The 16,066-nt window shown below is 41.8% G+C and overlaps 1 protein-coding gene and 2 long non-coding RNA genes across 4 annotated transcripts in view; 1 reads left to right on the top strand and 2 right to left on the bottom strand.

Moving 5' to 3' along the window:
* Positions 1-16,066, bottom strand: part of ankrd44 (ankyrin repeat domain 44) — a 30,043-nt gene that overhangs the window by 13,389 nt on the left and 588 nt on the right. For both annotated transcript variants that reach the window (XM_076110534.1, XM_076110526.1), the window contains exons 2-12: positions 9,210-9,293; positions 7,737-7,815; positions 6,473-6,543; positions 4,904-5,104; positions 4,336-4,423; positions 3,449-3,591; positions 2,929-3,141; positions 2,623-2,701; positions 2,428-2,542; positions 2,248-2,330; positions 20-83 (exon numbers count right to left, since the gene is read on the bottom strand). In XM_076110534.1, coding sequence (XP_075966649.1) covers positions 20-83; positions 2,248-2,330; positions 2,428-2,542; positions 2,623-2,701; positions 2,929-3,141; positions 3,449-3,591; positions 4,336-4,423; positions 4,904-5,104; positions 6,473-6,543; positions 7,737-7,815; positions 9,210-9,293 — 1,220 coding nt within the window. The remainder of the gene's footprint in view (positions 1-19; positions 84-2,247; positions 2,331-2,427; positions 2,543-2,622; positions 2,702-2,928; positions 3,142-3,448; positions 3,592-4,335; positions 4,424-4,903; positions 5,105-6,472; positions 6,544-7,736; positions 7,816-9,209; positions 9,294-16,066) is intronic.
* LOC142970359 (uncharacterized) lies at positions 10,835-11,556 on the top strand. The gene is made up of 2 exons (XR_012959269.1): positions 10,835-11,007; positions 11,221-11,556. It is a non-coding gene; the product is annotated as an uncharacterized LOC142970359 (long non-coding RNA).
* LOC142970366 (uncharacterized) lies at positions 12,376-16,048 on the bottom strand. Its single transcript, XR_012959270.1, has 2 exons — positions 13,186-16,048; positions 12,376-12,626 (listed from the first exon to the last, which is right to left on the bottom strand). It is a non-coding gene; the product is annotated as an uncharacterized LOC142970366 (long non-coding RNA).

The raw sequence follows: 16,066 nt of genomic DNA, 5'->3' as shown, positions 1-16,066 counted from the left end.
AACAAACTGTGCGGCTCACCCTCCGGCGGCAGCGGCGTGCAGGCAGGTCCTCCCCATGCTGTCAGGAGTGTCTATCTGGAAGCCTGCAGACAGGACCGAGTGGTTACACATTATGCTAAACCTCCGGCCTGAAGAGGGCAGCGCGGGGAGACGGACGGGGGGAGGCCAGACAACACACAGCAGCAGCCACCACAGGGAGGCAGAGGGAGAGGGAGACAGGAAGAGGAGGAGGTGGAGAGAGAGACAGGTGTAAGTGCGACAGGCGGGTGGGAAGGTGGGGTCAGGTGAGAGTGCATGATGCTGGCCATGCATACGGGAAAACACGTAAATATCTGTAAGCTACATGTTACAGAGAGAGAGAGAGAGAGAGAGAGGATATGTCTTATGTAAGAAGAAGGAAGGAATCAGAGAGAGAAAGCACAACATGTTCAGTAGCACAACCCCTTTTTTTCAGCACTTTTTTTTCTAGGGAACACTTCGACATTTTTAGGAATTCAGGAAGAAGAAATTTAATGTGCGAAGGATTTCTCATCCCAATAGCAATGGCCTCAAAACGTCTATCCGAAAGCAACCTGAAACCTTCTTACTGACAACAATTTTGGAACTACAGCAGTGTTTATGTCTGTTGCGATGGTCACAGGGTCACACGCAATCTAACAATGCGTCTTTCAACTGCGAGATCTTGGATTCAGTTTTGTTCCTCAAAGTTCCTGCACTGAAAGAAAGCCTCCCTGCTCCTGATGGAGGACTTTGTGATTGGCCAAGAACTATTAGTGTGGAGTCTGCTGAACCAAACACAAGCCTCGAGGCTGCTAAAGTAGCTTTCATCCACATAACTGGTGGTCAACAGAATAAGGACTAGAGATGGGAAGTTAACCTAAGAGGGCATCTTTTTTATCACCAAGGAAGAACTAATTCAATTTTGGAGCGCATCCGAATCACGGGGCGGATACGTGCATTACTCTTCACTTATGCAAACAGCCTTGGATGAGTTCTGCGCTCTCCGGGTGCCGTTCTAGTTTGATAATTGTTTCAATGTGGTTTACCTGCTGAATCATGAGAACAACCAGAAAAACAGTCAGCAGAGCGTCCATACTTTGCAGATGGGCGCTTTGGCATGTCTGCACAGAAAACATCCACTCAAACCCTCAACTTTCAGACTACAGCCCCACACTGCATGCTATGCTGATTTCTTTAAATAATAAATAAATCCAAGCATCTAGCATGCTATAGTTTGTGTATCTTTGGATAAAAGTATCAGCCACATGAATGTATTGAAACATTACAAAGAACAACATGACGACGATGTGTTGTCGTCTTGTTGCCTAATCTTCACGGTGCTTCAGATGTAAAAAGGCACTTTTAGTTCCTGATTTAGCGGCAACAAGTGAGTGCAACAAATACAAAGGCTCAGCACCGCTCCTGCTCACAACAGTCCTGACCAGGCAGCAGCGACACTGCAGCTGCACATGGCTCAAGCACATGTAAATGACTTCTTTGTTGTTTCAATGCAGCGACTCAGCAGAGCCACACGAGGAGTTTCGTCCTCTGCTCCACGCCTCCGGACACAAGTGGCGAAAAGGATTGTCGTCTTTCTGCCTCTACTTATACTTTGTTTAATGTTAATCTCATTCCCCTCAGTCAGAAACCCACAAATTATACGGGAATGAGTGGAAAGACAAATTATTTCATTGCCAAAAAAGCGACAAGTAAACTTTTCAGATGCAAACAAGATATCAACTACTAAGAGGAGAACTCAACAGAATACACTCCTTTTCCCCCCCGGAGGGAGAGTGGTCCCATCAGTGAGTAATTAGACTCAGAGAGGCCTTGTCTTCTTTCTGGAGCATTGTGACTTGACTTTGGCCCGAGCTGAATATGTGCTTCAGGAGGAATTCACCACTGGGAGCAAGAAAAACAACCAGGCCCCAACCTCCCATGAAACAATCTACACTCTAAGAGAGAAGATGTTATTTAGCAGATATGCAAATGTTGATTCAAGAGCTCTCAGAAATAACTGCTATGTTTAACTCATATATAAAAGGTTATTGTTTTAGAATCGAGACAAAAGTTTATACTCTTTGAATTTGGACCTTCATGAAGATTATTTTTAGCGTATTCTGCTAAAACACACAAGAATTGAACACCAATCAAAGTTGAGGCAGTCCAGAATACTCGTTTTAGTAACGATGCAAGCTAAAGTTGCAGATTTGATGAACAAACTAAATCCACTTCCTACTAGTTCACCTGAGGACAGCAGCTTCCTGCAGCAGTCAGAGTGAGCGTTCAAGGCAGCCAGGTGGAGAGGGAACATGTCGTAGACTCCTCGCCTTTGGAGGGAGATGGAAACAATAGTCTCTTTTACCAGATACCTTGTCGTTGAAATAATAACAAACGCAAACGTCTCAACAGGAGAACAAAACAAACCTCGTGCAGTCTGCTCCGCTTGTGATGAGCGTGTTGATGAGGAGTTCATGACCGTAGCGGGCAGCGATGTGGAGAGGGGTGTTGCCGTCCTTGTCCACACTGTCGATCTCCCCGCCTGAAGTGAAATGTTAATTTATTCATATCATCTACGGGGAGAATATGCGACTTTAAGAGACGAGCATGAGGAGGTCTCACCATTCTGGATGAGCGTCTGGGAGCGAGTGAAGCGTCCGTGAACTGCCGTCATGTGAAGAGGACTCTTCCCGTCACGACTCTGAAGAAGGTGGAGGAGAAATAAATCAACAGATCTCAGATTAGAATGTGAAACATTGATTTGTGTTTGAGAAACACAAGCAATAATACTAATAGCCCCTGTGGGTGATATTAATAATCTCAATTATGGTCCTACTTCTTACACATCTTCTTACACATTAGCAATTTAACAAGCTGTTATCATATCCACGTGCTAACCCTTAGCATGTAATTGATTAGCCGGCGTACCTGCACGTTGACATCCGCCCCGTTGTTGACCAGGAACTCCAGACAGAGCGCTCCGTGTGTGGAGGCGGCGGCAAAGTGCAGCGGGGTGAAGCCCTTGTTGTTTGCCTGGCTGACGTTGGCGCCGTAATCGATCAGCTCGCTGACGACGGCGTCCTGACCGTTAAAACAGGCCACGTGGAGGGCCGTGTTCCCAAATGCATTGCTCTCATCTATCTGTTTTCAGGGCAACAAAAAAACAACAAGACCCGTTATTATGGCCGAGGAAAGGTGTGTGTGTGTGTGTGTGTGTGTGTGTGTGTGTGTTGTGCGTAAAGTGTGTACATGTGCGTTTGTGAATGAGGATGTAATAAGTGATAGTTTAAAAATGGAGAATGAGTTGTAAGGACCAACTTGAGTGAAGACATTGGGAGTCAGGACATTTTCGAAAGTAAGGACATTTAGGGAATGCAAGTCAATGAAGGTCCTCACAAGTATAGAAAGACAACTGTGTGTGTGTGTGTGTGTGTGTGTGTGTCCTGACCTCCACCGTCAGGTTCAGCAGGTGTTTGACCACAGCGATCTTCCCGCTGGAGGCCGCCGCGTGGAGGGGAGTGTATCCCCGTTTGTCCTTACAGCTGATCTCGGCTCCCTGACTCACCAGCAGACACGCCACGTCCAAATGACCTGCAGGGGGCGCACCCGAGCACAGGGGCCCAAAAGAGAGGAATCAGCTGTTATAGAAGGTGTTTATGGACTAGAACTAGAAGAAACACGAAAGCGATAAACACTGTTTTTGCTTTTTGTAACAGACAAAAATAGTTTTATACTTTCACAACTGATCACGAACTGCATCTTTTTTTAATATATATATTAATTAATTCATCGTTAACTCCATGCAGCATCAAAACAGTTTGTTTTATTGTGCCACTACAGTTTTCCAGAGCCCATGGTGGCGTCTTTGAGTCGCTTGTTATGTTTGACAAAAAGCCCAAAACACCAAATAATTGAATTGACAATAAAATAAAACAGAGAAGCTGCAAAAATATTATAAATCTGAGAAATCTGACATTTTCTGACAATCAACTGATCCATTAATTGACTCAAAATATAAAATTGGAAACCTTTCTTTAGGCAAAAAAAAAAAATAGTAATCATCTTAAATGTGTACCACAAATATATATATTTTTTATTCGGGCCCGAGCACCGACGAATACAAAAAATAAAGCTTTGTCACACCAGTTTACACACTTGTAATAACTTTAAAGAGCGTTATGTTGCTTCTTGTTTCCAGCTCTAATGAATAGCGCCTTCGACTGTTAGGTGACTCAGAATGAGCCACTGATTAATTTTTACAACGATCTACTTCCAGAAAATAAAAGGCACGGTGTGTGACACGGTGTGTGACACGTCGTAAACAAACTCTCTTACCCATGAAAGCTGCCCAGTGCAGCGCGCGGCCATCTTTCTTATCGAAGGCGTTGATGTTGGCCCCTTTAGCCAGGAGGAGGTTTACCATCTGACAGAGGGAGGGCGAATTAGTGGGTAAGATAAGATATATGTATTTTTCATGTTTATATGTGTGAGTGTGTGTGTGTGTGTGGGTGATGGTCTTTATATAACAGCAATGTAAATGCATCTCATCACTTGGCTCAGTTGTTGCATAAACACTCTGGAGAGACATAGAAGAAGCCGTTCATTCAGTTTGGCTTCAGAAATCTGCCGCCTCTCATTGTTAATTTTAGACTTCAGCATATTTGTGAATGTAAGAAAAGGAGCGTTTCAAAATGAACAACCCACTGAATAACCCCGATGACACAGCTGCAGCCGCCCACCTGTTTCCTTTAACCAAACTATCTCACCGGAATAGCACAAAGGCCGGTTACATCACAGCCTGCTCGTGTTGGTGAAGTGCACCAACACGCTGAAGAAGGGAAGTGGATTCAGCGCTGCAGAGGATTACTTCATTTTACAGACAGTCAGCTAGCGTCTGCAGTACCTCGGTGTGGCCGTTGAGGGCGGCGTGGTGCAGCGCGGTGCGTCCGCCGCGGTCCGACACGTTGACGCTACTCAGCAGCGGGATGATGACCTCGGCGCAGCGCAGCGCGTTGTTGGCCGCGGCGACGTGCAGCGGCGTCTGCCAGTTCTTGTCCCGCGCGTTCACGTCCGCCGAGTGGCGGATCAAAACTCGCACCGACTCCTGACGAAGAAAGTGTGAAGAAAGTTTGATAAATAACTTTTTGTGTTATTTGTTCACACCTCCGACCACCACGGATAGTTGATGTATTTAAATTCACAGCTACACAGAAGTTAGAACATCTTTCAATTCTGCAATGTTTCAGTGTGAAAGCGGAGTTATAAGAGAGATTTAAATCTTCTTCATTGAAAAACTGACACAAATCTTGAGACTACAAGAAGCAACGACTGGAAGAAAACTAAGTGAAAATGTAAATATTAAAGACTTAAAACATCGGCGACATTAGGACAGCTGCAAATAAATCCATCACCGAGACTGTATCAATGTGAAAAATGTGAATTAATTTACTGTCATTATTTTTTAATCTGCAGAAAAAACAAACTTAATCAGCTGGCTAAACAAAAACAGAACATTTTGCTATTTATGAGCTATTATAAATGAATTGCCGGGCTATTGTGATTGAGTTATGAGTAAAGATAAGGACAAAAAGAGATTAATGGGGAACCTAATCAACCGTGTTCAGTGAGGCAGAGCCAATGAATACAAGAGAAAGTGTTTTAGTATGTCGTACTAATTCTGAGGTACCAGGAAACCTGCTATTATACTGTCAAACACACAGACTTAAATTACTGCTCCTATGTTTTACTACATTAAATAACTATTTACTTTAAGGTCTTTTAAATGATACTGCAGTGTAACAAGTATTCAACGTTATGAAGAAAGCAACAGGCTGTAAATTACTTCCTTTTTACTTCGGTAACTCGTGTCATATACTAACCAAAGTGTAAAATATCCAACAACGGATTGAACATTGTTTCCTCCAGAGCATACACTGCAACTTTGCTAAAACATGTAAATGACAGTTATGTGAATGAATTAATGAAGAAAGTAATGACTTCAGACACAGTCTTAAACTACTTTATATGTTCCTACAGAGCAAACTAACTCGTAAAAGGCCCTGGACGTGTAAGAAACCGCCTTCACACCTCTAAAAATTCCTCCTCCAGCCATTGCAGCCATGATGAATTACTTGTTTGGGCACTGGGAGCGATGGAGGCTGATTAACTGCTCCGGCCAACATTCTTGACGCCTGCTAAGGCAAAGTCGTCCCGACGTGGGCTGAGAATAGTGTGCGAGCTCTTGCTGGAGAGGCCGAGGAATGATGAGTGTGCATGACGGCCTGTTTTCAGGTAAATACCACGAGGTGCAGCTCAGCTCCTCGACACCTGTGGCACAGCGAGGATCTCTCTCTTGTTGTTGTTTTGGGAAGAGGAAAGGATTGGGACTCAGTAGGAGTGTGTGTGTGTGTGTGTGTGTGTGTGTGTGTGTGTGTGTGTGTGTGTGTGTGTGTGTGTGTGTGTGTGCAGTCACCTCGCTCCGAGAAGCCACGGCGCGATGGAGGGGGGTGAGCCACATGTTATCTTTGGCGTTGACCCGAGCCCCTGCAGAAGCACACGGGGGGCAGAAAGAGAGGTTTAACAACCAAACACTCATCGCTACGTGCATGTTAACAGTCGGTAGGAAACACACAGTCCTGGAAGTTTCATCTACTAACATTTAAGACCTTTTTAATGTCAAATAGAGTGAGAGAAAAAGAAAAGAATGCAATAACATTACTGAAGAATTAGCGAAACAGTAACTGCTGACACTTTAGAAGACCTGTATGACTGGTGTAGCGCTCCAAGGGTTGAAACACTTTGTACTTTATGAGACTCATGATAATAAATTTAAGATCAATTTCCCTTTATTGTCAATAAATCCCATGAAGAAAACAAATGCAACAACAGGTGTTCTCTGTGTATCAAAGCCTGATATATCGTATTCCTTTGTGCCGCTAAGCTCCATTGTTGTTCCAGAAAATATGTAAATAAAATAAATCAATGAGACACACAGTTGGCACTGGAGGTAAGAATTAACACCAAAGTATGGTTGACATGTTGTGCTACCTTGTCCTTCACAAGTGTCTTAACCATTTCAAGTGTAGATTGTAAAAATAAACGTTATTCTGTCGTTACAATGAACCGTGGCTCTGTAGTGTATTTTGCCACAAACACTCAGTATTACATCAAATGTGTATTAATCCGAACCATATTAAATGTAAGTACTTTATGTTCCGGAGCTGTTTTTAAATGTTCACTTCCTCTGTAGGAGCCAATGGCCTTGAGGTGAAGTGCTACAGGCGGAATGGGGAAGTCAGAGAGTGTTGAGAGACGAACGCATTGATGCTTTGGTGGAAGATTTTTTCTCTCATGTCCCGCCTTTATTCCTCTATGGTTCAATCCCTGCCATTCCTAAAATATCATTCTGTCTTTCAGAGGTACTACTGTGCAACAAACCACCACCTCCATTACTCCCAGTGTGTCCCGGGAGATTCTACTGATTGTTTCTAACAACCACCATCCTGTCCTATCTCCTATCTCCATGTGAACCTACGTCACTCTTTCTCTGTTGTTAATGTAAATATACGTCTTCATACACTTGCAACTGGTACTGTTAACGTTATTCAAATTCATCAAGGTCTGGAATTTTGTCAGATGTGCATGCTTTTTTCCTTTGGACACAAGACGAGCTGACAGAGAGGTGGAAGCTCAGCGAGAGACAGAAGCGAGAGGAGGAAGTAGAGGCGGTATTTTACCAGAGAGGATGAGGAGCTCTGTGATCTCGGCGTCGCCCAGGAAGGCGGCTGCATGCAGCGGGGTGCGCTTCTCTGCATCCTGAAGGGAGGAAGAGGGTCAGTGGGTGCTTGTAAAATTGGGGTTTCAAGGTTCAAGGATCATTTATTGTCGTTCTGCAACGACGGGGTTGCGCAGTGAAATGCAGTTGTAGCCTTGTTCATCGATGCTTCACAAGGCAAACATGACAAAACAGAAACAGTAGTGCATTCTGTGGTTTATGAGTGGGGCTATGCACGTTAGCACATTTTTATAATACGATAACCCACCAAAGCAACACTTTTAGATTCCCCAATAAGAGCTGGAGCTCCCCTGCCCCTCAGACAAAGAATAAAAAGGGCACCAGCTCCATGAAGTGGAGCACAAGCATCAGAACGTTTTTCTAGCATGTTGGGCAGCCTACAGAGCACTTTATTACTTTATCTTGTACATTGGGCCACAAACAAATACAATTTCTGAGTCCACCATGACACCGAACAGAGAAAGCTGTGATATCAGTTCACAGATGATGAGCTGAGGGTCAGTCACAGAGACATCAGTGTGAACGCATCCATTGTCTCTCTCAGTCAGCTCAAGACCAGCCCACACCCCCCCACGTCCACGTGACTCGGCCGAGTGCAGCCTCTCCAACAGAAACACGTCTAGAGTGGACCACGACGCTGACGTGGGAGTCCTGCAACCAGCTCCAGACGCAGGAGACCGAATACTAGCGGAGAGCCCCCATCCTGTGCTGCCCGGGTACAGACATGTGTTAATGCATCTCTGTCCATATGATGTAAATAAACCCGCGCTCTGAACTTTGGCTTCACTGACTCGTGACCTGTGGCCCTTCGTCCCTCACCCCTGGGTGCAGGCTACAACAGGAAGTGGGGCCTGAAGACGACTGCCACTGAGCCGGGGGTTTCATTTTTTTTTTGCTGATTTTGAGCAGGGTTACAAACAGCTTTAGAGAACACAAATTCCTGTCTATAAATATTAGTGTGTAGTACAGAACATTACGTTGAGTTATGGCCGTAAACATGGTATAAATACATGCAGCTATTGGTAAAATCCCATAAAATTGTACAGTTGTGGCAGAGAAATTACTTATATGACTCTCATTGTCTCATAATTTTGATTTAGCAAACATTTTTGTAAAGAAAAGTGACTTTCTTTTCTTATAAAGCAGATCTAGATGCTTCATAAGTATAGTGAAAGTATCAAAACTCTGTACACGTCGTGATGTCACAGACTGGTTTGTGGTCTACGGATTTGAAGCCTTGACTTTGGACATCGCCATCTTGGTTTTGTGCGATTAGTGAACTTGCAGAAGTGTGCAAGAGCAAAGCACTTCTGCCTTGGCTTCACTTTTCAGAACCAGAGGTCGACCCCCAGGTGGGTTTTTAAAGACGGCTCTTATTATATCCAACACCTCTGATGCGTGTTCGCGTCCTCACCAGAGCATTGATGTCTTCGGACTTGTATATGAGCATTCGGATCTCTTCAGGGTCTCCGCTGAAGATCGCCTGGATGAGAGGAGGCTGAGGGGAGAGAAGAGAGAACATTCAACAACATGACCAGACGCCGCAAACATGTCAGACGTGCATAAATACACGTGATCGACTTAAACACTCGGGGAATTCATCAGAGCGAGGCGACGTGACGAAACGACGTGTTAGGGAGAATGTTTCCTGGACGTTACACAAGAGGAGGCCGGGCACGATCCTTCCCACGGTATATGTGTGTGTGTGTGTGTGTGTGTGTGTGTGTGTGTGTGTGTGTGTGTGTGTGTGTGGAGGAGCAGCTGCTTGACTTTAAGCTGCAGTGTTTACAAAAGCTGGAGCTACTTCAAGACTGCAGCCTACTACAAACTGTATACAAACATGTTCTTTAATTTCTTTACAGTTACTCGCTGCTTATAATAAGATAGGACCAAGATGTGTGCAGAGAGTCGTAGAAGACAGTTGTAGATGCAAATCATACAAATAAAATGTCTGCGCAGACAAAAGGCTATAATGAAGGGCACTGCGTGGAGGTCATGTCTCTGAAGCCCTTATTTTCTTTACCGGATCACAGATAGGTGGTAAATAGAGGCCCTGAACACGAACACACACGCGCACACGCACACACCAGCTATCAGTGTCAATCAGCAGTATACTGCAGGTTTTACAGGAACAGAAGAAAGTGTGGGTAAAATAATAACTTTCAGTGCAACATGAGGGAAGCCAACAACATGTCAGCAGCGATGGAATGCAAGTGCATTCACTGAAGTACTGCACTTAGCCTTCGTACAAATGTGAGGTATTTGTACTTGACAAACTTTTCTTTTCATTTCACTTTTGCTTTTCTTTTCATGCCACTTCCTACTTCTACTCCGCCTAATCTCAGAGGGAAATACTGTCAAATAAAACTAAAATAAATAACGATTTCACTATTAATGTAATGGGAGATGATTTTATTGATACATTTTTCAAACTATCATTGTGTATAGGTTTATATTATTAGAATATTGGGTATGTATACATGTTGTTTTTTTTTATAGAATGTTGAAAACTTAAGATTTATTTGTAAAATCTTCTGATATAGAAGTAAAAAATAAATAGTTCAGAGGTATATTAAAAACTAAAATAGAATAGAAGTAAAAATAAAAACTATACATGGGCAATTAAAAACATAATAATAAGGCAAAAGTGAGTGTTGTGATATGATTGATAGTCAGTAAGTTTATAATCATATAATAAATCTATAATATGATTAATAATATGAATGAGTTACAATCCTTCGTGTTTGTATTAATATGGAAATCTAATATAGTATGCAATGCAATAAAAATGTATGACACGTTAACATAACATAGTAAATGTTGTGCAGTATAGTATGATGTAGTACGGGACATAAAAAGGTGAAATGTAGTGTAATACAACAGAATATAAATCACTGTAAAGAGTGTAATTCGCTGCATGTGTTTGAGACCAACGTGAAGGCTGCAGGTTCAATGTGTCACTGATGAGTCAGATCTAAAAGAGATAAGCCTCACTTCACTTCCTGTGTGCCTCCTGCCTCACTTCCTGTTGCACAGCCTCTCCTTCTCAGAAACAAGCGAGAGAGGAACCACAGAGGAGCGTTTCACTTCTGCTTTCAAAAAAAAGTATGAACGACGTGACACCACTTCCTCGTCTCTGCTTTATTTTGTCAGTCCTCCCTTTGCGTTGGATTCTGGTGTGAAGCCACATCATCACTTCATAGATCACTCAGGTAAGCATGAGGGCAGACAGGAGATGTTTGAAAATGTAGTGAAGGAGTCGATCACTTTCATGTTGCAGCTGATATAGGTTTTGTTACATATACGTGCAAAATTATCTTTTAAATGGACAAACATCACATTTGTAATTCATGGCTCAATGCATACGGGATCAAAAAAGTATGATTATTTCGCCATTGACTGCTGTATATATTTTTCCGAAATAGGGTCCCATGGCGGTCCACCGAAGGGGCGGGACTTCTCCGCTCTATCTGACTCTGAGAGGTAGCAAAATAGAAGTATAAAGTAGCATAAAATGAAAGTACCTCAAACTAAATGTACTTCGTTTTCATTCCACCGCTGAGTAACTGTATATATTCCATTTTAGATATACTTCAGTGTTCCTTTCTTCGTTTCTACCTTGAGCGCTACTTTTATTGTTTATTTTCTAATCCAATTTAAATATTTCACCATCTGTTTATACCTTTTCTGTGCGACTACTACATTTCATTGTGCAATCCTGTTTCGTATAACGACAATAAATAAAATCTGACAAGTTGAAAGCTGTGAAGTAATGACGGAGGTCCAATCAGTGTTTACTTGAGCAGAGTGATACGAGGCTGGAGGAAGGACACGTTCAGGGTAGAGAGAGCAGTGAAAGAGGCCCCAGCTGGAGAGCAGAAAAGTGGGGGCTGTGCCTTTAAATAAGCAGCCAATGCTTGGCAGCATATGGCCTCTTTAGCTATGCCTTTCTTTTTCTAAGCGCTCCACATGCACTCACAAACACACACTCACGTCCGTACGCACTAAAACTCAGCTGGCAGCGGTCCCTTGTCACAGTGCTGAGTCTGTGATCACCAAGGGGACTCGGGGAGGCTGGTGCTGGCACAGGGAGGGAAGGAGATTTAGGGACAGTGAGCATGAATGAGAGCATTTCCTCGAACACATACCAGCACCTAGACACCGACCAACAGCGGGGGGTTTCCCAAGGCCGATAAATATTTAAGAATAATAAGAATCTGATACATCAGCCAGTATTTGTTTTGGCGTTAACAGTTGGCAACGATCAACCGAAGACATAACAGAAATATGCGTGGGGCTGGTATATTTAAGAGTTGAGCACTTAGCATAATAATTAATAATACGACAGTGATTTCATAATGAAAGCTTAATTACTAGCCTTTACGACAAAATCACAGAACAAAAGTTATAAAGTACATTTGTACCAACATTACTTCCACAGCTAAAAGTTAGCATGTCATGAGCTAACTTCATTGAAGGGGTCTGGTAATAATGGACTGTTTGAAAATGACTGTTAAACACGTATGGGGCTGAATCTTATCATTCATTTTATAAAAATAACAACAAAAACAACACCCTCCCCGGCTTTATTAACATTTTATTTAGGTTAAAAAAGTGGAATATTTTCCTCTGAAATATAGTATTAAGTATAAAGTAGCACAAATACAAATACTCCTGTTAAAGCTACTACGAGGAACTTTAATGTTGTGTTGGTTTTGGCGGCCCTGTGGACGAAAGAGGTAGTGCGTCCTAGCACCAGGGTCCCTTCAGAAAACCTCATTCTCCTGCAGCAGGGTCTGGTTCTGGTACTCCCGTACCTCTCGATTCAAAACTGTATATTTGAAACATAATTGTGTCAGCGACATGGTGATAAATAAATGTAAATATATATAAATTTAATATGACCGATTTTATTCAACCCGAGCTGATTACGACAATGCAATATTTATGGTTGTTAGGCTATTGTTCTTTTGTATTTGGCTATTAAAGCTCTATATGATTGGTAGGGCATGTGAATGTCTGGGAGTAGTGGGGGTCGTGATCATTATTTTGGGAGTCTCTGGGAGACAACTGTGAGATCCTGTTCTTTAAGGAACTGAATCAGGACCTAGAAGAGCAGTCAGATTTCCTCTCCTATCTTCCATTCTCTCTTTCTTTTTTTATCCGACACAAACTTCCTCCATCAGATCACCTCTGTTTTCATTACAAACACACACAGGCTCACCTGCAACACATAAACGTCATGTCCAACACACACACAAACACATCTCCTACTCTGACCCCTGGGGTGACCGAGGCCTCTAACTGGCTCGTCTCCTTCCCCTCGGGGTCAACGACACACTTCTGATGTCCTCCTAAACAGTGAAGTGATAGAACCACTATTTCTGCACCTTATTATTGCCCTCAGCCTCCCTCTCAAACTGAATGTTTCACCTGTCGACACAGGAGACAATAAAGAAAAACCAAAGTCAAAAACCAGGATGAAGGAGGAAAAAAACACAGGAAATCTGACACATCCACGACAGAGACACACTCGCGTGCAGAAAGTCAAAAGTCAACAACTTCCTGTGCTTCCTGTGTGTTCTGTTTGGTGGGAAAATGATGTTTCTACCCCCAAAAAAGCCATTCAGTATACATTTTATATATATATATATATATATATATATAATTTCATACAAGAGAAAATCAGTGGTAGAAGAAGTACTCAGATCTTTTACTTAAGTAAAAGTAGCATCAATACTACAGTGTAGAAATACTCGGTCCTGCATTCAAACCATTACAAAAATACAAAAGTGTTAGCATCAAAATACACTTAAAGTACCAAAGTATCATCAAGCAGAATGGCTCATTATTATTAGTCATATATTCTATATGACTGTATTATAATTACTGATGCATTAATGCGTTTATCACTTTAATGCTGCAGCTGGAGCTCATTTTTATTACTTTATATGCTACTAGGCAGCTTAATCTATTATATTATATTATCTGCATTATAATTACGACTGTATTTAATATTTTATTTAACATATTTTCTACGTTGTTCATGCATTCGTTTTCTTTCTTGTATATATTGTACTTTGTGTGTCAGGCACAGAACTAGAGGGAGCAACAAAGCATTTCACTGTACAATGCACAGTTATATTGAGAGAAAACTTGATTACATCATCATTTATTAATTGTGTGCTAATAATCAAAATCTGCAAAGTAACTATAGCTGTCAGAAAAATGTGTTGGAGTAAAAAGTACAATATTTGCCCCCAAAATGTTGTGGAGTAGAAGTTTAAAGTAGTAAAGTGCTCAAGTAAAGTACGGCAGTAAATGTACTTAACAAACACACGTCAGCAGTTTCTTTATATATAAAGACTGCAGACATCAGAGCTGCACGAAACCCACTTAGAGCTTTACATCTGTGCCTCCCAGTAACAGTAACCAGCTGAGCATAAATACTCTTTAAAAAAACAGCAGATTTTCATGTGACTATCTCTTCATCAGCACATGATGAAAAAATAATCTATAAGCCACTGAGCTGTCTGCTGAGCTAAATTCATCGAGTTATCATCATCATCATCATCATCGGCATGTTGTCTGAAAACAGGAAGTCCCAAAGTTCGGAGTTGCATAATGAAAAGACTGTTCTTCCCTCCCTTGAAGTCAACGACAGATCTGATAGGACTGGAGCGACGATCTACCCGCACGTTTGATTTTCATTTCACTCCTTTCTCTTCAGATGCTCAAGTACTGCACTTCAGTGCAATTATGAGGTACTTATACTTGACTACTTCCATTCTACGTAACTTTATACTTGTACTTCACTACACCTCATTGGCAAATATAGTACATTTTACTCCACTACATTTGTCTGACAGCTTTAGTTGCTTTACAGATTCCTGTCCAGTGAAAACCACGTATCTCCAGATGAGTTGGTGTTGAATATTCGCGATGAAGTGTTTCCTTTAAGTTCCTCCGACTTCTTAATATTAATAAACTCTTTTAAAGTCTCTTGGATCAGCTGGAAAAAGCCTCGTCACAAAGCTGAAAACAGGCTGTTCTTTGTAGAGATACGAGGTTCTCACAGGACAGAGACGCTACAAACATGATGATCTTAAAGAATATGATGCATTGATGTAGATTAAACTAGACAACAGGACATAAAGGAGTTAAAATGCAACATACACATTAATGCAGCAGTAATATGATAGTAAAGTACTGACAGGGAACACTTTACTGCACTATGAATACTTTACTTTAAGTACATTCTGCTGATACATACTTTGTAAGGTTTTAAATGCAGGACATGTACTTGTAGTGGAGTATTTTCACAGTGTGATACAAGTACTTTTACTTTAAAAGTCCTCCATTACTGTACATCACCAAAACTAAGTCATGGCATGACACAGCAAATTAAAGCTGCAACAATTTGTCAATTTCTCACTATTTTCTGATATTTTGTGTACTAAGCAATTCATTGATTTGAGAGAAAAATATAAATATATATGAATTATTGCAGAATGGGAACAATCGTTAGTTGCGGCCCTGCACTAAATCTAATCTCAGATATGTGATCTTGACAGTATTGACCCTGACTCGACAATCTTGGCGATAAGATGCATTTAGTAACGGTTCTGGAGCTTTCAACCGTGTCACACCACCAGACAACAGAGATGTTTAAATCTAACAAAGGTTGTGCACACTTTGAAGACTTCCTGTTCATGTTAGTGTGACATATGTGATTCAAAATCAGCTGAGGAGCATCATGTGACCAAATCAAAAGCTCCAGAGCAGCTACTAAATAGACCTTGAGGCGAGATTGTTTCTCTAAAATGTCTCCTTGGATTGAAATCTTATCAGAAATAGTTTTCTTGTTATGCATTGTGAGGTCTGTCGCACATTTGTGCAGCACACGAATGTGCTTTTAGCTGCAGATGAATCTTCTTTATGGAGCATGTTTGCAGTTTGCAGCTCTGATGCTTTGCGGAAGGAGACAGAGCAGGAAGTGTGAGTGAAGTGGGCTGTCCTCATTTTAACGGAACACCGACAATTATACCGACAAAAGCCATAAAAAAAAAAAAAAATCAGGGTATTAAACGTTTGTGCAGCTTTATGAATGTATTCTGTGTTCAGTCTGCAGGAATTTAAAAAAAAACATATTTTCTCTCAGCTGACCCCAAAGTGGCGACACAAAGACATTACAAATGTATAAATATATAGAATTCTTATCGCAAACAGCTGTGGGGTGAAGCGTCAAACGGTGATGCCTGTTTAAGATGC

Source organism: Anarhichas minor, unplaced genomic scaffold, assembly GCF_050575085.1.
Source record: "Anarhichas minor isolate MPS153535 unplaced genomic scaffold, ASM5057508v1 ptg000004l, whole genome shotgun sequence".
Lineage (NCBI taxonomy): Eukaryota > Metazoa > Chordata > Actinopteri > Perciformes > Anarhichadidae > Anarhichas > Anarhichas minor.
Note: the sequence above shows the minus strand (reverse complement) of the source record. Positions and strands in the feature narration are given on the sequence as shown.